Source organism: Amblyomma maculatum, chromosome 6, assembly GCF_055883805.1.
Source record: "Amblyomma maculatum isolate TAMU_Amacu chromosome 6, ASM5588380v1, whole genome shotgun sequence".
Lineage (NCBI taxonomy): Eukaryota > Metazoa > Arthropoda > Arachnida > Ixodida > Ixodidae > Amblyomma > Amblyomma maculatum.
Genome location: NC_139349.1, coordinates 14,737,695 through 14,762,854, shown reverse-complemented (window position 1 = coordinate 14,762,854; position 25,160 = coordinate 14,737,695). Strand labels below are relative to the sequence as shown.

Below are 25,160 nucleotides of genomic sequence, written 5' to 3'. Positions count from 1 at the left end.
AAATTCTGACAACCTCTAGAGAGAGAGAGAGAGAGAAAGAGAAGTTTCAAAGCACACTTCACATACAGAAAAGATTTTAGCAGCAACACAAGGTTTTTAAGGATACAGGTTACCACTCTCGTAAAGTACTAGAAAAATCTCCCCACCCCCTCTCATCCCAAGCCTGAATCTGCTCATAAGCTGATACAGGTGATCCCAAATGTATGTCGCAGAGTTGGAGAATTTTTCAAAAATCCCCTGCAAAAGTATCGCTGTACTGAATGAATTTATCAAGCGCCCATGAATGACATGCTTGATACACTGAAACACTTGATACGCTTTTCGTGTGCAGAGCAGTGCCAGGTGTAGACATGGGCAGCTACAGAACTGCACGTCCTGAGGAACATGGCATCCGATTGGTGACAGCCTTTGGTCTGGCCATGCTATTTTTACACCATGCAGCTGCCACATGGAAAAGCCAACATTCAGTACAATGTTGGTTATGCCGTGAACCTAACCTGGCTGACCAAAGGCAGTGAAAAAACAAGCTGCACCCTACTGTACTTACTGTCCACCAGCAAGAAAATAAGTCCCCTTAGGCTATGCAGTGGCTAGTTACAAAGCTCCGATGCAAAGCACGTCAGGCCTTATGACACTCAGCGAACGGTGAGCTGCCAGTGCATCAGTGGGCAGTGTGAAGCTGCAGAAAGTGCCCCATTGGTGCACCATACTTTTATACCTCTACACTCAAGGACAGATTCCTGTGGCTATGCAGACTTGGCTGGTTAGTAGAGCTTTTCTTACTGCTAATATACCAGCAGTTAAAAATTGAGCACGAGCTCCACCACTGGAGCGGGTGGCGCTAGTGTCGACCTAGGGAAGCAAGTGGGATCATGCGACTCCGCTTGATGCTGCTGAAGCAGGCGCTGGTTTGAATTTGTGCCTTTTACAAGCTACAAGTCGCGGTTTTCTGTGCAGTTCTGCTTTTTGATGTGTGCCAGCATCACACACTTTCATCTTGCATCGTCACTGTTGGCATGGTCTGTTACTGCTCTGCATATACGACAAAACCCAGCGCACGCTCCAATTTCTACCTAAAAAATTAGCTGAAGAAAACTTGTTTAAACAAGTTGCGAATATGTAAAGAAGGGAGTGGTCATTCTTGTGTGTGCAACATGTGTTTCATCAAGCAAGATTTCCTCTGTATGGAGTTGGAGAGTTCTGTGAGGTGCAATGAAGGACTGGGGCTAATTAAAGTTTATGTTCTTGAGCATCATCACTTGTGAAGCTAACGAAGTCTGATTGCTGGCAGGATAGAAAATATACTCGCTTCTTCACCGACGCAGTACCTGCTCAGAGTAAATTGAATGTTCTTTCGAAAGTCGGGAGCTATCAGATTTCTTTTCAATGAAGGCATTAACTGATGATCGAAACTAGTAAATGCTTCTGCTGCCACGCACAGCAGTAAGCATTGTGACTCACCTTAGGCAACTTCAGCAGTAATTTCAAATGACCGAGAAAATAGCCATGCATACCACAATCTGCTCATGTAACAAAACTATGCGGAAAAACAAACACCCACCCGAAGCTCGAGTGGCAATGATCGTTGATTCGTAGTCAGACTCTGTGTGCAAGAAGGAACACACTCTGCACAGCTGCTTTAAAAATTTCTTTGTGTCATCCTCACTGTAAAACAACTAACCAAGGATCAGCCAAATGGCACCGCTTCTGCCGGCATTGCGAAGCACCCCGCATGTGGCCACCTGAGAACTTCGGATCGTTCCTCTACTAGAGAAATATAATTACCGAGCAAAGTATGCAGCAATGTAGCGGTGCAGCGCATAATTTCCTTAAAATGATTACAGTAATTTATGACTCCTAATTTCTGACTGGATATGTCACATGTTCACTTTCCTTAACAACAGCGACAATGCAGCAGGTCTGCGGCATCCTAGCAGTAGTTCAGACTCACTGGGCCAGGTTTCGACAGCTCACAGACTGTGAAATGCCTTCTTGCCGAAGTGATGTTGGCCTAATACCTCAAACAGCTTTCAAAAGGCCTAGACCGAACTGTATATAAAATGAACTCAACATTAGCGTGCAAGTTAACTACCTAGGAAAGCATCACGAAGAAGCAGTTCAACGCATGTTGTCCTACTTATTGCGTCGTCACATGGCACTGCCGAAACGTGGAGCCATGGTATGTACTCGTGCCCAAATCTGGCATCGGTTAAGGTTTCAGTTTCAGTTCTGTCCTTATGTTGAATTAATAATTTCTGAAATGCCAACTATACAGAAATGTTTTCCTTTACATCACTAAGGCCTGTGTGAACATACATTCGTGACAAATCTACAGACCACACATCATACGTTGTCAAAAGGAGTCCGCTGTGACAGCGTACATGAATCGCAGGGTAGACGCAGCTTGCCTACGCTTCGTGGGACTGCCGCAGGAAACACTGCTATTGGCATGTACGAGGTGCATTATACTTGCACCGTACTGGCTAGTTTTGCAGTATAATCTTAATATGTAATAATAATGTTAATATTCCGCAAGATCAGCGAAATTTCTGGAGGGACTGTTTCCCACTGTCGACTAAAGTGGTGCATTCTGGCTTTATTTTCGCTGCATAGCCAGGGAAAGTTATCCTTGAGCATAGGTCACACATAACCTAGTATTCATTGCCATGTCTCAAATATAGAGTTATTGACATACCAAACTATTTCAGTTCAGTTCAAGGATGCGATGGCTACGATGTCATAGGGAACGATTTTCATGATTTTCCTCAAGACTGATATATCCAGTATCAACTGTACCGACTGTACAGACAGTCAATCTTAAAGACAGTTGTAATAATGAGCACCATCTAAAATCCAGGTGCTGGTAAAAATTAGCACAGGACAGCAAAAAAAAAAAGAAAGTTGATAAAACCTAACAAAAAAAAAAAATATCAGCCACTGGCAGATATTATTACTCTGGCTTTCTTAAACTACTATAACCAACGAAAAAAAGCTGAACTTCACTATAATTACCTAGTAGCCTCAAAGTGGCCATGAGAATCAAAACGATGACATACGAATAGGAAATGCTTTAGAGTGTGTGTCATTCGCAAATAAAGAAAGGGTGGGCAAGCACCAACCTTTCCATCGTTGTCGAAGGAGTCAAAGAACAGGGCCAAGCCAATCCACTTGTCGCTGCTGCCAAAAACAGGACCCTCGGGCTGCTTTTGGTTTGTGTACCAGAAGGCCTGTGCAGAGTAACGAGATGATTCTAGCAGCCCCTCTTATTACCTTCATACCTACCATGCTCATAATATAGCTCACTGGCTGCAAAATTAAAGAGCTACGGCAGGAAAAGAAGTGCACCAGTGTAACAACAGAATACGCCAATGTTGTCAGAATGACTACAAAGCTATTAGCAGCATGTATTTTTCTACAGAAAACTTTAGTTGCATACAGTAAGAAAGATTTTGAAAGACAGCATTATTTGTTGCCTGAACTTAACGACTGCCTGTAATGTCAATAAAAACAGAACACTTCAATACAGGTAGGCTGAGCACTAGAGCACTAGGGAACTGTACCAAGATGGCAGTGGGTCGGGACTATGGGCAATATCTGGAGATATATCAAGTAAGCTTGATTCTAGGCATTTCTCTTCAGAATGAAGAAGCAGCGATTTGAGAACTTAGGAATTGTTTCTGAAGAGTGTTCTGGATGCACACTGTATAACTACTGTATAACAGCGGCATTTTAAGATGGACCTAATTTTTAGTATGCAAGCACATGTAAGCTTGTCCTGTCTGCAGAGGGTAGTTACTTTGTGTCTACACGGACGCTATTGACGAGAAATGTACTGTATGCACTAGTTGAAAGGCTCAAGACCAAGGTTTTGTGCTGAATTGAGACATTTTCGGTATTTGCTGTCACACAAACTATGCTTCCATAATCTAATTACAGATCAACAGACAATTAAGACATATCTTGTCAGACCCTCAGTGTTTTCTAGAAAGCATTTCAAGCATGTTTAAGGACTGGGAAGCTCTCATTTAGATTTGAGGCTGTCTATGTGCTGTAGAAATGAGTTTCTTGCTCAAGGTTATCAAGTGACGTTTGCACTCATGTATTTAAAGGCAATACAGTTTCATTTAGGTGTAGAGCGGGGTCTGTTTGTAAGCCTCCATTAAGAGGATAGAACAGCTACTGTTTTTTGTGGGAAAATCTCAAATCCATTTCTGTATGCCCATGTCACTTGTTTGTTTACAGTCAACTGCACTTGTCTTCCACATGATACTACATAGGAAGATATACGTGCAATTTGTAGGTCATCTTCATAAACGAAATACATTATCAATTTTGGAATGATTTTGCTTATAGAATTCATTTTTACAAGAAAGAAAGTTGTACTTAGAACGTACCCTTAAGGTACCTCATTCTGCATGAAGCTTCTTGAAAATGTCGAACCTAGTCACAATAGTTCAACAGGAATTTATTTAGGCAGTTTAACAACCTATCCCCGATGCCCGAATTTGCTAGGTCACACAGAATGCCGAACTTCCAGGATGTGTAAGCCTTTTCCATGTAAAAAAAATACAGCAAAGCAGTGTTGTGTATAAATGTTTCATGGAAAGTATTTTCAAGGCAGACTAAATACTTACTTGCAAACATTGCTTTTTTAAAACCACAATGGTGAATGTCTAAATGTTCCCAGGACAGAAGCACAAAAAATAGTTTGATGTTTAAAACACTCTGAAATGACTTTGCAATATAACTTGTGAGAGCTATAGGTCTATAACTACCAGGTACGGTAGGTGGCTCCCCTGGTTTCAGGAATGGGACAATAATAGCTTTAATGCAAATAATGCCACGTCCACACTAACCAGAGTGCGCGCAGTGCCGGCCGTGCCCGCCATATCAGATCACGCTAGTGCGTGCACATGGGCGGCGCGCAGAAGCAGATCACAACTGCAGATCGCACTATGCTGTAACTCCGCATTATTGACATATAAACGAAACATGGGGAGAGGCAAATTTCATGATTTGTGAAGCCAATCTTTTTCTGCACAGATTGCTCTACAGAAGTCTCAAGGCAAGTCGTGGAGGGGTCTGAAGAAACAAAAAACACTGCGGCATTAAGCAAGACGCAATTGTGCTGACTGGTATGCACTATAAAGCATTGCTTGCTTGAGATCATACACACAGCTCCTTGCACTGCCAACAATGATGATGAGCACTACAGTGTAATCAATACAAGTGTGAAAGGACTGCCCAAATGAAATGTGGCCAATAATTGCTTCATGAATTTGAACAAACATACAACTCATTTTCCCCTACTAACTAATGAACTGTTACTACCTCTCATGCTGTTATGCTGCTGTGATATCTTTACAAATGTATTCTTTGACTGAAGATGCTGACAGTGAAGCAATGCAGAGTCACACAGGCTGCCTGCTTAGTGCGTGCCCTGCATATTCCCTCTTAGTTTCATTGGTTTCTTCGCCGTACAAAGCTCCAGGTTGCCCAAATCTCAGCCTTGATTAGCTGAAAGTTATTCAGCAGTTTTACTCCCATTACCGTATTTAGTTAGTGCTCCAATTAACTAGTGTGTAGCCTTTATTTTGAATGTGCTAACACTTCTTACAGCTCTTCATTAAGTACTGCCTCTCCTTAGCCCAGCTAGAGATAGACTGTACAAACAGCAAAATAAACACACTTGTTAACTTGTAGATATACATTTATAGCTTTCCTGCTGGAGAAAAAATCCACATCCCCCCCCCCCCCCCCTTTCAATTTTCGCAAACTCAAACAAAAAAAAAAATACAATCCTGGCTCTTCACAAGCCCAGCTATGAGATGCATCACAAGGCATGCTCACCATCAGCAAACCGGAAAATGTTCTTCAGTTCAGAGAGGGAGGAGAAGAAAATGGAGATTGAAACACTTACAAGTCCATCAGCTCCAAGACGACCCTGTCCAGTGACCCTGAAAACCAGTTCCACCTCCCACCAAGGGAAATTTACTGGGTTCTTGTTCCAGATGGCTCCTGTGTAAGAAGAATAATAAGAGATCAGAAGGGAAGAGTACTGGTCTACTCAATAGATTCCACTTCAATCCTCAAAACACAAGAGTCTGTGTATCCATCCGTGCTGCATGCACACATGATGGGTTACAGCTACCCTGTGATATAGCATGCACAACAGGTTACAGCTCCTTCATGAATCAGAGGCAGCACATTTTCACCTATATGCTACCATACAATTGCATAATCTCATTTATTTTTGTGTGCAGTTACAATTTTCAACATGTTAGCACCACAGGAGCAACCATTTGTCTATTACATCATTGTAGCTGCTGTGGCCTACAACTACCCTTCTTACCATTAAGCAAGTTCATGGAAGAAAACAAAAAGAGGCGAACTGTATGGCTGCTCTCAAATAAATGGCCTGTTCAGACAGAAAAAATGCCACCATGGTATGCCAGCTCACAAGTATTAAAACTCATGCTTGAGGTCAACAGCATCAATCAGAAAGGAGAGAAAATTAGCTTACGAAAGAAAACAAAGGAATTGTTACAAGCAAAGCAACCTAGCAAACCATTCTGCTGCCTGTCCTGTTTACTTCTCGATGCCTCAATAAAAGATGAAAATGTGGCAACTTGCACAACAACATGTTAGCCACTACGTGCAATAGAGTTGCATTATACATGGTCACACCTTTCAGCCCACCCCTCTACTCTCGGCAAACTTGCTTTTTTTCTCACAGATGCAGCTAGCATACAGGCATGCTATGCCTATTCAGATTGTATGTCAATGTCAAATAACTGCCCACACACACAGAACTGCTGAAGCAAAAACTATTGTGGCCCTTATGTTACGCAACACATCAAGAAAGCTCAAAACTTGTAAATGATGCTGACTGAGCCAATACAATTCTTGTAATCGAGGATAGCTTCATCCCATAAAACTAATGAGATTGCTTCGAAGGCTCCCTTTGCAGCCATTTAGAATGGCTCAACAGCCCAGGCAACCAAAACCAAAAAGTCGGTCCTTTATCCAGTACATATTAGACTGCCCACATATGTCACTAAATTTCCGTCCATCCACCTCAAAGCGTGCAGTAAAGCTACACGCAGGAATAATTGGATACTTATTGATTGATTTAGTTTGGTTTATGAGGTTTAACATCCCAAAGCGACTCAGGCTATGAGAGACGCTATAGTGGAGGGCTCCTGAAATTTCGACCAGCTGGGGGTTCTTTAACATGCACTGACATCACACAGCACATGAGCGCCTTGCTTTTCGCCTCCATCGAAAAGCAGCCGCCGCGGCCATAATTTGATCCCACATGCTTGAGTACATCAGTCGAGTGCCTTTACCCCTGCGCCACATTAATATTATCAGACAGTACTCCATGCAGACAGGCTGGCAAGCTCATACAGAGCTTAAAATTAATTTATTGGGCTAACCAGTGCCCACAAAAGAAAGAAAAATACTCAGCGGCAGAGATACCGGAAATAAAAAAAATGCTATTGTGATGATTATGACTACTGATTGCATTTGTTGTATATGAGATTCTGAGCTAAAAGGTGCATATATTGCCGTGAACAGCTCAGAACGTCAAAAGAACTGGCAGCGCATGGCAAGACAATTCAAAAACGATCAGGCTGTCTACTAAGCGTGCACCTTGTGTGGAGAGCAGTGAATAATAAGGCTGCACACTGGAGGCGAGAACACTGATGAAAAACAGAAGTTCAGCTCAAATAATTTTATTGCAATTCAGAGACACCTTTTTTTTTATCAGAAAATACATGAACGGTCTTGGCTAACTGAGTCATTCAGTTAAAATTGTTCAACTCATAAACAACTAGATATGCAAACAATATGTACCAGAGTTGTAGAGCTCTCGAAGAAACCATGTACTGCACAACTTTCATTGCAGCAGCTTTATTTTGAACTCGGCACTTACCTAATAGCCACAGAACCAGCACGCTCAAGTTTGAGTAGATACAGTTATCAGCATGCATAAACAGCTGAAGTTTTCTACAGTGCTAATAATGCTTCCTCAGTGGGCAGAACAGCACTCAAAGTTAAGCACTCCTTTTAGGAAGCATGACACTTTCGTGGTATTCTCACAGTCTAGGCCTTTCTTACTGAAACTCTGCATACAGCTTTAGTGGTCCAAATGTCAAGAATTTTGAGAGAGTAATTTACAAAAAAAGGCAAAATGTGCCTTCTTGTTCCAAGCAACTCGTGACGTGGCTCTTCCAATTTCACTACTGCAGCTACCACAAGTGTGCTTTAAAGTAATTAAGAACAGTATTCGTATAGCTTTTGGCATTGATTGGCAAAGCAATTACTCCCATTAGCTTATATGACTATGATTATTTTGGAGTGAAGAGCAGTAGTGATCATTGCAGCTGTAAGCCCAAACTCTTGCACCAAACCAGCCTAGGATTCAGTAGCCGTATAACTTGCACACAAAACACCTCTGCATTGTACAACATCAAAACCTGGTGGTTGGCACATATAAGAAGAAAACAAGCAGCCACGCACACATGAAACAGAAGAATGGCCATACCTTTCTTGCTTTTCAGAGACGGCGTGATCCTAACCATTTCCTCACTGGCAATGCAACCTGCAATAGAAAATAGCCGGTGGTTTACCCTGCCCCAGCACAGTTCCATTTGCCTGTAACGAAGCAAGCTGCCAAGCCCAGAAGCTGCAGCTGGCTGACAATCTACAGCTGCCACAGCAGCTGTGTCTGCTGGCAATGGTGCATGACAGTGTACAAGCTCATCCTGCACACGAGTTGAATGTTAAATGAAGTTTCTCACACAACCTTGAGCATGTCGGCATTCTGGATGAAATGTGTAGAACTTTTTGTACAAGGAACTCTCCCACAGAATTACCAATTTAGGTACATAATTGCTGGAATATGCTAAAAGACAGACCACTGCTGTGGAAAGACAGTTTCGTTAGAAACTGCACATCACAGAGAAAACAATTACATGAATGTCTTAAACAACTCCCCAAAAAACAAAAAGCCCTCACTGTCCCACTACAGTTTCATCCTACACATACTGCCCTGACAGCAGCTAAAGATGACGGTTTGGTTTGTAGGGCTTAGTGACCTAAAGCGACTCAGGCTATGAGGGACGCCGTAGTGGAGGACTCAGGAATTTCGACCACCTCAGGTTCTTTAATGTGCATTGACATTGCAGCTAAGGATGAGGAGCTACAGGCCAGGTAGGTTCACTGCCACTGGCTGACAAATGCTTCTGAAACATTTTTTTGAGACTTGCAGAAATATGACAGACAAAAATGATGGCGGCCAGTGGGAAAAGTACCACCTCCTACTTTAAACAACAGTTCCAGAATAGATACTGTGTTTACCACAGACGTAGCTATTGTAGCCATGATATTTATGTTGTGGCATCAGTTTTTTAATGCCTGTAAGCCATCATGCTGGAGATTCTGAATCAGCCACTAAAAAGAATCTTCAAAGTGAAATCAAGGCTATGCAAGGCATTCTATGAAATGGGGATTTTGCAGTCATAGAAATGCTGGCACCTCTTGCAGAAAAGCCAGCAGCAAAAGTAGAAAAGTGTCAATGGCATATCAACGTCAGCGCATTGATTTCGAGTTAGCTACATTAGCCCTCATCACACAACTTTCTGGAAAGCTGACGGATGCCACTGCCAACTGTTAAAGCAGTCAGACATCTGCTGGTTTGTGCAGCTGCTTTCCTAGTGTCATTACTAAGCTCGGACAGCAGCTGTGAGCAGGCAAGGCTGTAGCCAAAATGAGGCTGCATGGCAGTGGCGGATGTGCTACTATTCTATACGAGTATTTGTCGCTCGCATCTTCCTTCCTCTTCTCCCCTCCATCCCAGTTATTTTTTGTCGTTTTCACTTTTGCATGAACATGTAACAATCGCCAGACATGACAGGTGCTTTTTGACGTGTTCAGAATAAATGAAATCAACGGAGGTACACTGACATGGCATGCTTGTATAAACTTGTATTGAGCAAAATAATATTACTGTATTATATATACCAAATGAATGTACCAAATCACTTCAATAATGCACAAAGCAGCAGTATGTAGTGGACACCAGAATAGTAAGCAAATTACCTTACCAATAAAATATGAATGCTGACTGAAAGCTAAACAGAAAGCAGAGATTTAGCTTGCATGAATACACTAAACAGTGTTCTTTCACAATTGCAAATGTGTTTAGATTTAAACCCCAGTGCCCAACCCCAGTCGAAGCTGCACACCAGAATGTCTGCAAGCATTTAATTACACCTTAAAGTATGTTACCCAGTGTGCACCCTGGAATAGACAGTCAAGCAGTCACACTGACTGCAGCTGATTGGAAACATCCCGACTGTTTTCAAAGACACCAAAAAATTGTGCATGCTCAGAGGAAAAGCATGAAAGTTTTCATACTTTAGTAAATAATGCTTGGCATTTGGGAAGATTTTTTTTTTACTTAAGCTATCAACAACACTTTTGGATGTTGTTTTGGCATAAAATTCTGTCCTGCCTATGGCTATCGACTAAATGACAAAATTACTATCACTCAAATTGTGCAAGCTTTTCCCCTTTCCTCTGCCTAGCCAGTAATGACGCATAAACTTATGCACTGCTAAGGCTCATCAGCAGAAGCCTACCATTGACTTTCCATTTCATGCATCCCATTTGCCTTAGATTTTCTAGAAAGCTCACCAATTAGAGCAGCCACATATGGCTTACCATCCAGTGCAAGTTGGACAGGCCACGTTATCACGCTTTAAACTCAGTAGAAGGCAAATAATGGAGAGAAAGCTTTGAACAACTCTGCGCAGTCTTCACAACGCTGTGAGGGCCGTTTTATGCAGTTTTATGAGACCCAGACAACTGCCCAATTACCTACTGTGGCTTGAGGCAACGCGCGCTATCTTGTATCGCGCATTTATCACAATGAAACGTGGCATTGTACGTGTGTCGTACAAAGAGTCACTAAGAATCAATGTAAATATGGAAGCGAAAATGAACGCCAAATGAAATATGCAACACCCTAAACGTTTCGCGTAGTTTTTCGGCACAGTTTGCAATCAAATGCAATTGTGTTTATTTCGACCAAGGCGAGCTTTATCGTTTTTTCTGCCTGCGCGAAAGGATTTGAGCGGTCCCCTACACTCACTTGGCTACTTTGAATGGCGTCAAAATATTAGTGGCGACATAAAACGAGTCTTCGTATGATGGTCAAAAAGGCGCCAGTAGCGCTCAGTAGTAGCAGACAGCTGGGTTGTCACGATCGGCACGTGCCGAAACACGCAAGACAGGCGAGAGTCTCTGAAGGCCCTCTTCGCGTACCGTGTGGCACACATACGGAGCCGGCCAACGCGTTCCGCCGCTTTGAAGCGAATCTTCTCCTCCTACCGAAAAGCGAAAGCAGGCCGCGGTTGCCAAGACTTTCCTGCTTCTACCGGTTCAATATGCCATACCCACGAACCAACCCGCAGACAGCTGGTAAGCGCCGCTTTAAATTGCGGCATCCGAAACTCCAAGCCTGTCCCACCGTTTGACCTGTCTTCTCGTGCCACGGTACCCTGCAACGATGTCGTGCTCTAGTTGGTTGCACTGGTGAGAGCCACGTGTACGCGAGCCGATTGGTATGCACGACCAGCGACGAGTAGCCGGCATACTCACTGCCGCCGTATTCCCAGAAAGGCACGCTGCCATCCTTCTGCGCCAAGTATGGTCCCTTGAAACTGTACTTGTACTCAAACTTGCGATGGCCAATGTTTGCTGTGGACGAGCACAGTGCAAGTAGACCTAGAATAACCAACCATAGGCAGCCCGTGGACGCTGCCATCGTGCGCTGTCGACCGACCCGTCTCTCTCGCCGCCAGCGCCAGCAGGGCCGATTCACACGTACGCGCCAGCTCCGCACCACGTTCCTTATAATGCTAGCTGCTTTGCTGATTCGTTTCAAAAATTTTTCAAAAACTACTTCTTGTTATTACAATTTTTTTATTTAATCGTATAGCTTGTTAGTTTGTTACGTAAATTTGCGTAATTTAAATGCGAGACTGCAGTACTCGTTTCAGTTTTGCTGCTGCGGTTGTTTTCGAAAGGATGTTTGTACACGTGGTTGATTGAAAGTGGTCGCGAAGGTGTGCTGCAGTGTTCTGCTGTACGGATCTGTTATGACTGGCCGCATTACAGGAAGCCATCGACAATGGAGACAGCAGAATACATTTCAAGCTGCGCCCGATTTCTTGCGGAGTTTTCCTGGATCTACGAAGTTCGCATGACAGACTTGCTGATCACCGGCGCACTCGACAGAATTCCTGTTGAGGTAGCATGCTGGACCGCTTACGCAGATCCTCCGGTGCAGCGCGCTGTGTACCTGCGGTACACATATGGATCACAGCAAGCGTTCTGATCCCCAGTGCCCTTTATGCGTTTGGGAAGCCTGTTGCACTCTGCAGTGTGCGTGGTCGACATTGTAAAGGGAGAACGGAGCGAAGTGAAATTTATTGGCTGCTGAGCAGTGTACGCATTTGATGTAAACGTTAAGGTAGCTGGCATGGCAAAGTGACAGTTACATTTGCAGAGCAGGACTCAGCCTGCAGCGTATTTCTTACTTTCAAGAGCTGTCTGAAATTGGGCTCAGCTACAGCGCACAAACCACAGCGTTTACCTTTAAATAAAAGCTGCAGCTCGAAACCACGACATAATATGTTAATATATCGCAACAAGCCAACAGTAACTAGGGAGCGCATCACACCCCCGACTTTATTAGTTCCAAGAATAACAGTAATTGTGATCTGCATTCATTGTTGTAACAAAGCTAGCGAATCCTTCGTAGCTATATTTTATGCGAGCTATTCCATAAGTTCATGTGTGTGCCAAGTAAAATTTCTTACAGCCACATAACTTCTAGAAAAGTGCCACATATCATGCACATTACAACTTCACTGCATGTAAATTGACCCATATATACAAATTCATTTATATGTTCTTTAGTTCTGCTTATGTTGTGCCGAGTTCTGACCAGTTCGTCTCTGATCTCTTAAATGGTACACATGAGCACTATATCAAGTAAAAAACTGGTTGTGAACACGTGACTGCCTCATAGTTATATTTACTGATGGCTAAGTACTTTACAGCTGTTCGATTTCCATCAGCCCCGAATTTCTCAAGTTAGCAAGAAAACTTTGCATTGCTGGCTTGCTTCAACAAACCCCTCACCCAGTCATGAACAGCATTGAAGATACATGTATCTTCAATACCATCTTTAGATACAATTTGTGTATCTTGTTAGGTATTGTGTGCTGAAAATGAAAGTATCAGAGTATCGGTATCGAAAAAACATTTTTAGTGTATCATGTATTTTAACGATACTCGATACTAAAGAAAACTAAAAAACTGCAAATATTGAAGCCGATGTGAGACTTTGGGTTGACGGCATTAGCTCAGGCGGTAGTACAGTGTCGATACACTTGTTTAAAGTGCTTGAGCGGTGTGCCGGAGAGCACATTAAGGGAAATTTTAATGCAGCTGCTTTGTCAGCGTCCATGCGCTTGTGCTTGCGTGCTTATGAAATTGAGGTTGTGCTAGAGCGTAAGTACTGTCATTTAACGTCTACACCTACCTCAGAGTCACTTCAACCACAAAAAACCGCTCGAGCGCTTTAGACAAGTGTAATTGACTCTGTACAAGCCCAGAGACAGCTTGACTTCTAGGACCGTCTGAGTTCCCTTCTGCTCCAAGTTCCCTCCAAATTCTCCCTCTCGTCTTCATCAACTACATTTCTAGATCCCCTTTCTTTAAGACTAAAGGAGCCAATGTTATGTAGGTGCCCATGAGCACTGAGTGTGTACCACAAAGCTGCTAAGCCGTTAAAAGACGCACAGAAAGAAAGGAACAAAGCAGAAACGCAAGGAAGGCTATCACGCAGTAGGGACTATGCAGACTGCTGTACCCCTAGCTGATCTCCCGCTCTTTGCCATCCCCTCTCAACCCTGTCTCTGCGGCATCTGATTCTCGTCAAGCACCATGCTCAGTGTACTGTTCAACGCAGTAAATTATGCCCGACCCTTCTCCAAACCCCTGGGCTCCGCATGTCGGCTCTGCCTGGCGGAAACAACATGAACTTCTAAGCCCTCAGTCGACCACGATGCATTCGGATAACTGCCATTATTGTAGTTTACGGCATTTGATTGAAAACAAATCCATTCTTTGTAACTGCACACTAGCCTTCCACTACACTTTGTTTCTTGAAAAACTATTAGGTCTAAAATCTTACTCCACCATGGAGGTTATGAATGCAATTTTCCAGCACATAAGTTTGTATAAAAATTAGACGTTGCCAAACAACTTTTTTTTGACAAAACCCTTTTTGGCAAACTTTGAATGAAACTTGTAAAGATATATTTGTTTCTTAAAGGCAAAACTTGTTACATTTTTTTAATTAAACATGCCAATTGATTGACACCATATTAGCCACTCTGTTAAAAAAAAGAGAAGACTTCTATCTTTTACCTACAACCAACCGTAGTTCACTACAACCAGTGATACTATTGAAATTTGAGTTACCTATCTTCAGTATCCTTGAGTCGATGCGACTACGATTCACACTTACCCGCTGATAAAAGGCATCTTCATCCAATATAACACTGCAGCGTGCTCGTGTGCATATAGAGGGGCTTTCTCATTTACCTCATTTTAGCACGCCCACATCAGGCTCTTTCCAGGCTAATAAAAACATTCAGCCATTTTATTTTTGTTGTTTTCCTTCTAGCTTTCAACATTATCCACAGCTTCAAAAGTCCGTTATCGCACTAATGACAAAATAATCGCAGAGTTCATCAAACGCACGAGGTTGCACCTTTTAGCACAGAGAAAATTCAGGGGCCACCGGGTAATTAATATGCCTTATGAAATGAAAAGCAACAGAAAAAGTTTCAGATGAATTTGCATATACAGCCAGGTGCCCACAGGTCGGCTGGTTCGTATGAAGAGCATCACTGCATTGCAACAACGGCTTCAATCCAATGTGAAGTTCTTACAAGGCCAGCTGCCCAGACAGAGGAGCTTCAATAAGGTCGTGCCGTCGGATTCGTTTCAGCCCTTTCTGGAAAACTACATTATAGGAATATTAACCTTGAGTTTGGCGCTCTTTGGCCTGAGTCGCCCTTGCGCCATTAAAATCCATCATCATCATACATTATAGGAATGCACTAAAGATTGCAGAAAGCACGGTAATATTTTCTAATGTCGCTAATCATATTACCACCTTTACTATGTTGGAATTTCAGTCATGTATCGAAGTATCATCAATACAGTACTGAGTATCAGTATTGACAATCGATTTCGATTCTGTATCTTGAATGAGTATCGGAAATACAATTTTCAAGGGTATCGAGTATTGGTATCGAAGATAGTTTTTTTAAGTATCTTGCCCAGCCCTGCCCTCACCCACTTACACAATTCAGTAGCAGCCAAAATGAGAGTATGAAAATCTGCTAAGATAGTTGAACATTAGTCTTCACCCTGTGAAATGACAGTATTTTCTTAAATAGTCTGAATAATGAAATTTACCTTTATAAGTCTGCTTCCATTTATTGATGTGAAAAACCTTCTCATGTGCATATAATAATGTGGAATTGAAGATATAACCACAAAATGCGTCACATGTACATGGTTATATAACATGCAAAGTACTTACTTTGCCAGGCTCAATTTATAGTCTACACCCGCACATCAAATAAACTGCAACACACATTTCACTGTGAGCACTTATAATGGATACTCTGTCTTCCTTAAACACAGGTTGTCACTGCCAAACATGATCCTTGAGATTAAAGAACTAATAGGTTTCTTTCATAGGTGTAGTTACATAGTTGTCTTGCTCAGCTTTCTTTTTCATTGGCTGAAGGGTGTAAATACAAGAAGAGAATGAAGATTCTGTCTGTGAGTGTTTTGTGTGACGGTAACAAAAAGCAACTTTGCTTTGCAAAAAAGAGCACATTTGCCTTTACCTTAAAAGCGGTTCAATGCTCGAAGTGGTTGAACGCATGCCAATGCAGAAAGATTAAGCTGAAACCGTGATGTTCTATGCCACTTGAGATCTTGCATGCAGAGAATTGAAAAGAAAAGCTCAGATACTCACTGAAGGTTGGAAATCCATCAGAAATGTTACGGTGCACTTTGCTAAGTGAGGAAGATTAAAGAATCGAGTCAGTTCTTTACTGTAAAGAAATCAATCGGATCCTACAGTTTTATAAAGGTGTGATTGATATGACCTGATCTAGTGACATATAGGAAACCTGGAAAGCATGCTTCTTGATGTTTGGTTACTTTGCACGGCCAGTCTGCAAGTGCTACGTTAATTCTTGCGTAATGGTATTGGTTTTCTTTGCAGTGGATAAACCACCTGGAGAAACTCACTGATGAAGAACTTGGCAAAGTGCCGTATGGGCTAATAAAGGTAAGCTGACTTATTTATAATTATGAAGCCGGCCGGACAAAGTGTATTTTTTCAATATCACCAAAAACGGTGTCCGATTTGGCTGAAAAGAGGAAGAGGAAAGAAGCAGGATTAAGCAGGCAACTTTTCCAAGCAGTCTGGCCGTGGAAGAGCCGAGTATCGAGCTGACCAGGACATGTACCCTTCCTTGAGGCACTAGGATTTAAACCAAACTCTTGTCGTTATTGCCTATGAAGTTGTTGCCAACTGGTGTTGTTGAATTGTTTGTGAATTTGACGGATGGCAAATGCTTATTTGTTGAATTTAAGGTGAGAAATAGTCCTGAAGGCAGGAACCTTGCAATGTGTTGTGTCACTCTCACACCTGCCAAAAAATTTCTCAAAATATAACCAAACTGTTAGGTAAGCAGTTTTCAGGTTACTGCTCATTAATAGGTAATAACTTTACTCAGCAGTCCAATAAGGTCAACCAAGAACATGGGTAAGAATTATAGTTGTAAAGTGAAGGAAGGTTTTTCTTACAAATTCGAGGTTGTGTACATAGTCACTGTTTCATGTGCTTGCTTCTGTGTTGTCTAAAGGCAGGTACATAAATAATTGTGTTCACACATATGCCAATGAGGTAAAGAGGAAGGTAAGTGAAAACCATAGATGATCTTTGCTAAGCAAAGGTTCACTGAAAGCTACTGTTTAGAAAAAGCTTTATCACTGCTGGATGTTGTTAAGAATATGCACATTTGAGCTTATCATACTTCCAAGAGGTGGTGGCACACATGTGCTCCTTTGATTACTTTTCCTGCTTAGAAAAGGAAGTAGAACTTTTACCTGAGTAATTACATAACATTTGTGTTCTTTTAAAGCGATAGCATTGAAGGAGCGTTGGAGGCTCCATTTTCCAGAAAATCTAGCATTGGCATTGTGAGCGAAAAATCACGGGCTTGGATCTGGCAGGTGCCATGGCCATGCTCTGGGTCACTGTGACATCGCAAGACCACATGGCGTAAGTGAGTTGGCATGAAGGTGCTGCCAACTCGGACTTCCCCTTTGAAATGAGAGGGTGAGATCGAAATCCAGCCTTCCAGTATTCTGGATGCCAAGATAGACATGCTGCCCCTAGGCCATGCAGGCACGGTCGTGCAGCTTGGTTAAAGCAAGGATTTATATCTATGTTGGTGATCTTTTGCAAAATTTGTCGTCTAAATGTATGCTAATGAGTAATGCGTGGGGCACTAGAGAATGAAATAAGATATGACTGGTTAAGCGAGTAGCAAAGTGAATAAGTGGATGGATGCAAGCAGGGATCTACAAGGGGAGTCTGACCATACGTGTCCCACAATTTCTCGTTGCATCTGTCACAACTGCCATCCATCTATAATTATGCATGGCTTAGCCATGCAGACTACTAGGGATGAGGAAAGAAGGGATGGGATACAACATGCGTTCCAATTCTTGTCACCAGCTAGCTCGTCTGTGTTAGTCACAGCAAACAGAGGCTGATGTTCAGAATGAACTTTCTGTTGCTTTGTCCTGTCATTGTATTGCCCAATTTTGTCTGGCTAGATTGTTCATCTTGCAGCTGTTATAAAAGACTTGCATCATTCATGGTACAAAATTATTATATAATATGGCTTCTTCTGAGTCACTCATTAGTTTTGCGGAACCACTGATATAGAGCATATTGCTTTTCTATTGTGTCTTTTTAGGTGAACCTCAGTTGCCAGTCAGCACTATGCATGCGTGGTACCATTGCCTCAGTTCTGCTCTTTTGCACTGTTTTTGCTGTGTGTGACGTAGCAACTCATTTCACAGGATAATTGGCCTGCCGACCTTCAGGCCTTTGTGTCCCATGCCATGGAGCTTGGAGCAGTGCGCTTTCTGGAGCCACCAGCCAAGCCACTTTCTGGGAAAACATCTTTTCCCTCCGCTCTGCGTCGGGGCCTCACACCTAAAAAGTGCATGGAACTGGAGTGGGTCTCGGCCCTGGTGGCTGACTTATGCAACACAGCACAGTGCGGAATGGTCCTTGATGTTGGTGCTGGTGTGGTGCGAAAACTCTGTGCTAATTTTTTCGTCATTTTGGAGACTTGTATGAATGCTGTACCAGATATACAATTAGGACACAACTTTTTTATGGGATGGGTAGGGTGGTGTCTACTGATGGTACAAATGATAAGTCTGCAAGAGCCCATTAGACATGATCCTTTTGTCTCGTCATTAATTTTTTTCTGCAATAAGAACAAAGTTCATATTTTCAGTCAGAGTCACTAAAAGAAACATGTGCTGCTACCTTTCATTTGTCTGATCGTGTTTTCCTTGGCCAGTGAAAAAAGCCTGCAGATCTCTGAAAACATGCAGTGCTAGGTGTGGTAAAGGAGGTCTTCGTGGAGCCTATTGTAATCTGCTTTGCAAAATATGTGAAATACCAGTGAACACAATTTAAGCTATGAAAGCTCTTGCATCAACTGATATTCTTTTAAAGGGTTCTTTTTACATGCGCATATGTGAAGTGTTGCCATAGTTGAGAACAAACTAGCATATTGTTTTGAGCTTGACTGTCGCATGCAGGGTCATTTGGCTCGAATGCTGCACCACAGATTTGGTCTCACGGTGCTTGGCGTTGACTCTGATGCATCTCACTTGTCCAAGGCCCAGGAACTCCTGCGACTCTGTAAGTGGAGATATTGCCAGCCAGATATTGCCAGATATTGACAAGTAAGGGGCAGCTACGAGCTGCCATTTTTAACGTTGGCATCTCTATGGAGGTCAAGCTAGCATGGTCCGGCTGGGAGCAGTTACACGTGCCTAGTTTTGGAGCCTTATAATAAATAGATTTAAAAAGTTATCCATCTTGATATAGGTGCCTTGTTTGTGTTCAACATTTTACATAAATGTAACACCAGTTCAGGATGTCTATTCTCTTGGACTGCAGCAAGAGGATTTTTGTCATGGCTCAAATGCGGTCAAACATGCTTTACAAGCTAGGTCAGAAAAAATGGTCATCAGAAACACGCACGTGCGCGCGCGCACACACACACAAACAAACAAACAAAAACTGCAGAGCCCCCATTCAAACTAAAAGCAAAGCAAGGCAAACAGCATGCATGAAAAGGGAAGTGTCTGTTTTCTTTAGGTATGTTTTCAGACATGTTTATTAACCCTTGAGGACTTTTCTATTTTTCTATTTATTTTTTAAATACACAAGCAGAATTGCATATTAAATATTGTAATCCCCTGACTGCTCATTGGAGGGTCAAAGTTTTAAGTTAAAGCTCAGCTACTTAGGTCATCTGATGAGAAGAGAGGAGTCGCTGGAGAAAGATTTTATCTTGGGAAAGGTTGAGGGTGACCGGAGAAGGGGTAGGAAGCAAACGCGATGGTTAGATGGCATCCTCGAAGCGCTGCAGATGAAGCTATGTGATGTTAGGAAGATAGTGAGAGACTAGAAAACGTGGCGTGGTATGGTCCACAGAGTCACGAAGAGTCGGACACGACTGAACTGAACTAAGCTGGCAGATGATACGGTCTTGCACAGACAGACCGGGGGGTTTAGTGGTGCTACGAGACCACATTACATAGAGTTGGTAGGAACTGTAAACACCGAACACAGTGGGACCCTTGGCTTCGAAAGGAGAGACGCAGCCGCTAAGCCAAAGGGCGTCGCAGACGGGAGTCATGAATCTGTCCCGTCACGTCCTTTGGCCATGTCATGTGGCCTTGTGACATCATACCACTCGATGACCGGTGCATGTCAGCTTCCGACTGCCACCTGACAGAGCCATGACCATGGTTTTTTGCTTACAATGCTGATGTTGTGGAGAATGGTGCCTTTAACACTATTGGATTAATAGTCACTGTCCTTTCTCTCCTTTGCTTTAGCTGGCTGCGCCGGGAATGTGCACTACTACACGCTTCAAGTGGATGACAGCGAAGCCAGTGTGCAGAAAGTGCGCACTCTGCTTGCAGATCGTCCAGACCCTGTCAGTTGCACTTGTGGTGGAGAGCATAAGTTCAGCAAACAGCTCGTCACAAGTAAGGGACGAGTAACAAATAATCTTTTTATAGAGTCTGGCATTATGAAGTCTACTACTTTGTATTCATTTTGGCTGTTATGTTGGTGTAAGAAAGCTATAATAAATACTAACATTGTTTTTCTCTAAATGCTTCACATGATCTATTACATAAATTCCACTTTTTAACAAACTTAAAAAACAGCTTTGGTCATTACCGTTTTTTATTTTTTTTTTGCTCTAAATACTATACCCCATCAATATCTCACAACTTGACTATACTCTTTAACTTCCTTCACGACAGAAATATATAATACTTGAAGATATTACAGGAGATCCCTAATATCAGTCCTGCATATTATTGAACAGGAAAATTAATTATTGTATTGTAGTAACATGTTCTGCTTCCTTGAATTCTTTGTACTATTGTAATTGTTGTGTTCCTCATTTATTTCTGCTTGTGCTGTGTCTGCTGTTGTAACTGCGGGGACAGAGTGCATCTCCAAACAGCATATTGTCACTTTGTCTGTTGTGTCCTCTCTTAAGATTGTATGGTATGAGAGAAATACTAAAGGATTTTTAATTTTAGAAAAAGAAATAGTGAGAGTAAGTAGAAACTCGTTGATATTTTCTCGGTTCGTACGATTTCCCATTTCATACGTTCAAAATCGCGGGCAGTGAAATATCCTTTATTTCCCGGTTAATATGTTTCAGGATAACATGATTTCCCGGTTATTACGTTCAAAATTTCGACAAACTGTGGTCGTATAATATGTTTTGCGATCAGCCGGACATGTGTTAACGAGCGCTCGCGGTGTTAAAAAACTGATCAGCAGCTATCACCCGCCACAGTTGCTTTCCTGCAGTACCTAGGTGCTAAGGGGCAAAGCATCAAAGAAAGCCAACGAGCTCCAACATATACGAGGCACCCGTTCCCGCGCAAACATAAATTCATGCGGAGAAACGCGATAGCTTCTTTTGTGATAGCTTAGGGGCATAGGGATGAACCATTTGATAACTACAACTACAGTAAAAGCTCGTTAACTGGAAATGGCCCATGACCGGCGCGGCGGCCGTTGGCGCCGGAAGGTAGGGGTTAGCGGCACCGGCGGCGCCTGCCTGCTTTTCTCTTTCACGCAGCCTCCAAAGCTTGCAGCTAAATACTCGTTAATTCGACAACTGTTAATTCGGAAATACGGATAAGCTAGTATTTTTGTCGGCGCGGTCCCGGCCAGCGCCCATGAAAGGCTATGACTTCAGACAGGCGCTACGGGTTTCCAAATAAAAAAAACTAAATCATTACGCAGAACAAATTTTATTTTCTTGTGTTCTTTTTTTTTTTTTTTTGCGACAGTCTTTCGTCCTTCCGCCCATAAGACGGGGTCAGCTGCGATCATGACGCCGGCTTAAGCACCGTTCGCTTCAAAAGGCATTTGCGCTATCGCGCATTCTGATGATTATGTGGCAGTGGACGGTGCCCGCCCCAAACGCGACACGATAAAGAAGGCCCTTGCAACAGGATGAGCACTGGCACTCTGCCCTGCCAAGTTGCCCCCCTCTCTTCCTTTTTCCCGATAGAGCTAGCGTGAAAGGGTTTTCGCTGCGCAGCGTCTTGGAAATGCGCGGTGGAATACGATGGTGATGGCGGGAAACAGAAGGGCACGCTAACGAACGCTTTTTTATTTTATTTTTATTTTTTTTCAAGTTCTCAGTGGCAAAAGTGGGAGTGGAATCATTATGCGAGGGGATCTTTACGTGCGTAAATGCGGTAAATTTGCCGTAATGCAAATGTTTCTTGTCAGTTTTTTTCGAGGCCATTCAATAATTCTAACTTTTTTCCCCTGTCCAGTGAAGCTCAAACTGTGCCCCGTGACCAATGTCAAGGTCACGTGAGGTGACGCCAGTATGACGTGGAAGTAGAGGGTGCTAGAGGGGCAATATGTGTATAAATAGGAGCGGGCTCCTGCCTAAGTATACAGCACTGCACGAGATGGAAGATGGCGAACACCGTTCTACAGTAGCATGTCCTGTCGGAACGTGAAGGCACGTCGGAATGAGGCCCTGAAAGGGCACCGTGCCCGAAGAGATCGACGAAGAACCAGCTTTACATTTGGAGAAATGCACAATGTGTTTAATCCAAACTTGGCCACGAGTGTAGCCATGTACAGGGTCATCCACTTCTAGCTATAACACGGCCACTGCTTTCAAATCAACATTGTGTTCGATGCAGGCAAATATCGATGTAAAGTGATGCAAGCACCGAAGGACCTGGACGTGCCTGTACACATGGCCCGCCACTTAGTTTTATTGTGCGGTCGGGTCGGACGCAATGATGCTTTGAAAGCAGTGGCCATGTTATAGCTAGAAGTGGACGAGGCTGTACATGAAGCTTTTGCTTCCCTCCTGGGTTAACCAAAGTTAAACCACCAGCTAATTTTTTTCTTTTTTCATTTTTAGCTGGGAACCCATTTAGGCCTGAAACCTTCTCATTTTCATCAATTTTAACTTTGTTGCTGTTTGCAGTTAGTCCACTGCTAATAAAGGGATTTCCCATTGTAGCCATGAATTCTTGCTGCATTTTTCGCAGATGACCATTGTGTATTGGTCTCCTTGCATGCCTGTGGCCAACTGAGTCCTGGTCTGGTGCGCCTGTTTCATTCCCTGCCTGAGGTCAAAGCCCTCGTTTGCATAGGATGCTGCTATCACAAGGCAACCATACTGAATGGTAAGTATAGACCCGCCTCTCAATGTGCACCAAGGTCACATTGACACCGTAAAATAAAATAGTTAAACCAAAACTTCAGGTATTCACGAAGCTACAACTATTGCAAGTGCTAGTGTGTGCCTATCCCCTGACTTGGGTACAGAAAAATTAATCTTTTCTTGGCTGAATTTTTCTTTGGCTAGCACCGAAACTGCAACCAGAAGGGGTGTTTTCATGTCAGTAACAAGTCGTTTTTTGATACAATGTCTGTTTATGGTGTGGTATCATGCTTTGTTTAAGCCTAAAAATATGTTAGTGGTACAAATAAATGCCGATAGGACCAAGCATTAATTCTGCGTGTCTGCAACCCTTACTCCCCTGTGTGTTAATGCACTGAAATGTTTGTGTAATTCAGCTATGCACACCTTTCCAAATGGAGTGCTTGAGTTTATTAGCACTCTGCAAATAACCGAAGGACATTAGTGCAAGTATTCCTTTTCACGAGGCCCTTATACTGGCCTTCAGTAAGATTGCTTTCCTTCTCCACAGCCACAAATTCACTGAACTTTGTACCTTACCTGTGCTCTCTCTATCAAAACATGTCCCGGTGTAGTATATGTGCATAATCCTCTCACCATTAAATGTGAAAGCGGTACTGTGCAGCTTTCTATTTCATAGTACCACAAAGACTGCACTCCTTTGACAAATAAACCTTTATAGTAGCAGAGTGCTTTAAAAAAGCATTGAAGGACTCTGGTAGTATAGTATGTAGTTGTCAAGCTAGTTGGTTCGCTGACAAACAAAACAAAACAGACATAGAACTGTCTTGATGTGCCCTGGTGAAACACACATGAGGCAATAGTCTAGCAGTTGTTTGCATATTTTTTTGTGATCTGTAATCCTGAAGCAAAAGCATGCGGCAGCAGAAATCTGGCACTGTGGTATTACAGAGAGGTGTCACAACCAATGCGGAATCGTGCGATGGCAGCATCCGGCGAGTGGAAAAACTTGTGTGTGTTCCTTTATGCTCTGTCCTCCTCCTGCTATGCACTAACTGATGGAAAAACTAGCCCACTTACTTGTGGCGTTTTCCAACATGCTTATTTCAGATGCAAAGGATTCAGTTTATGCTTTTGAGCATAAGCAGAGACAGTTTTCGAAGTCCACCTGATTTCCCATTTTGCTATCGGCTACAGCACAACTGAGTTCTTTGAAGAAGGCCTGTAGTACTACGTCCTCTTCACATGATGTTACCGGACTATTTGCTTGTGCCCGATTCTTTTGCAGGGTACTTCCCATTGAGTGAAGAGCTAGTCAACATTGGTGACCAGTGGCTTAACACCAGTGCCCGATATCAAGGTCTGCGCCTGGCTTGCCAGGAGCTGCGGCACAGCTGGGAACCGGGCCGGGAGCCACAGCACCTACTCTACCGGGCCATGTTGGAAATGGCGTGCCAAATGCGTATGTGCCTTCTCTGTGCTCAGTGGAGCCAAGACATGAAATGAAGTGCATTTCGGATTGAAAATTTCTGGCTAGCCCCTCAGAGCTGCAAGCAGCAGCTTATAAACATCCCATGACAGAAAACCGCATAACTAACCCTTTTTGCTAGGGCTCAACTAATGAATCGGGCTAAAATTGAAGACAATGCTGTATGTAAGCAGTGGAAAGGGAGGTGGTAACATCATTATTAACAGTTCGGAAGGAGTAGTAAAGGTTAGCGATTAAATGCAAACTGATATAATATTGCCACGTGCCTAGCGCCGCGCAACAGCCGTGTTTGGTGCCGACGACAACGAAGCGGTGGTTGGCACGAGCGACGCGCTGGTGCTGGACTCTGTGACTCTGCGTTCGGAACTACAAGCCGATCTTATTCTCGGATCCTCGGCTACGTGTACCTTCACGGCTCCCTCTGACTTCAGTCGTGACACTGGTGGAGGTGCCATCGGTGATCCCTTCTCCTGCGGACGACCCTACGCGGCCGCCTCTCGTGA

At 43.1% G+C, this 25,160-nt stretch overlaps 2 protein-coding genes across 4 annotated transcripts in view; one reads left to right on the top strand and one right to left on the bottom strand.

Annotated features, from left to right (window-relative positions):
• The window catches only part of ergic53 (lectin, mannose binding protein ergic53), a 34,690-nt gene extending 22,798 nt beyond the window's left edge, over positions 1–11,892 (bottom strand). The window contains exons 1-4 of the mRNA XM_084606121.1: positions 11,671–11,892; positions 8,552–8,608; positions 5,921–6,018; positions 3,120–3,227 (exon numbers count right to left, since the gene is read on the bottom strand). Of these exons, the coding sequence (XP_084462247.1) occupies positions 3,120–3,227; positions 5,921–6,018; positions 8,552–8,608; positions 11,671–11,836 (429 nt within the window). The 5' untranslated portion in view covers positions 11,837–11,892. The remainder of the gene's footprint in view (positions 1–3,119; positions 3,228–5,920; positions 6,019–8,551; positions 8,609–11,670) is intronic.
• A 184-nt stretch (positions 11,893–12,076) lies between these two features.
• Positions 12,077–25,160, top strand: part of LOC146185132 (methyltransferase-like protein 25B) — a 30,841-nt gene continuing 17,757 nt past the window's right edge. For 2 of the 3 annotated variants that reach the window (XM_084606115.1, XM_084606113.1), the window contains exons 1-7: positions 12,077–12,322; positions 16,394–16,459; positions 18,268–18,501; positions 19,024–19,126; positions 20,335–20,487; positions 23,053–23,190; positions 24,457–24,630. In XM_084606115.1, the coding sequence (XP_084462241.1) occupies positions 12,203–12,322; positions 16,394–16,459; positions 18,268–18,501; positions 19,024–19,126; positions 20,335–20,487; positions 23,053–23,190; positions 24,457–24,630 (988 nt within the window). In that variant the 5' untranslated portion in view covers positions 12,077–12,202. The remainder of the gene's footprint in view (positions 12,323–16,393; positions 16,460–18,267; positions 18,502–19,023; positions 19,127–20,334; positions 20,488–23,052; positions 23,191–24,456; positions 24,631–25,160) is intronic. The other variant, XM_084606114.1, reaches the window with a different exon arrangement.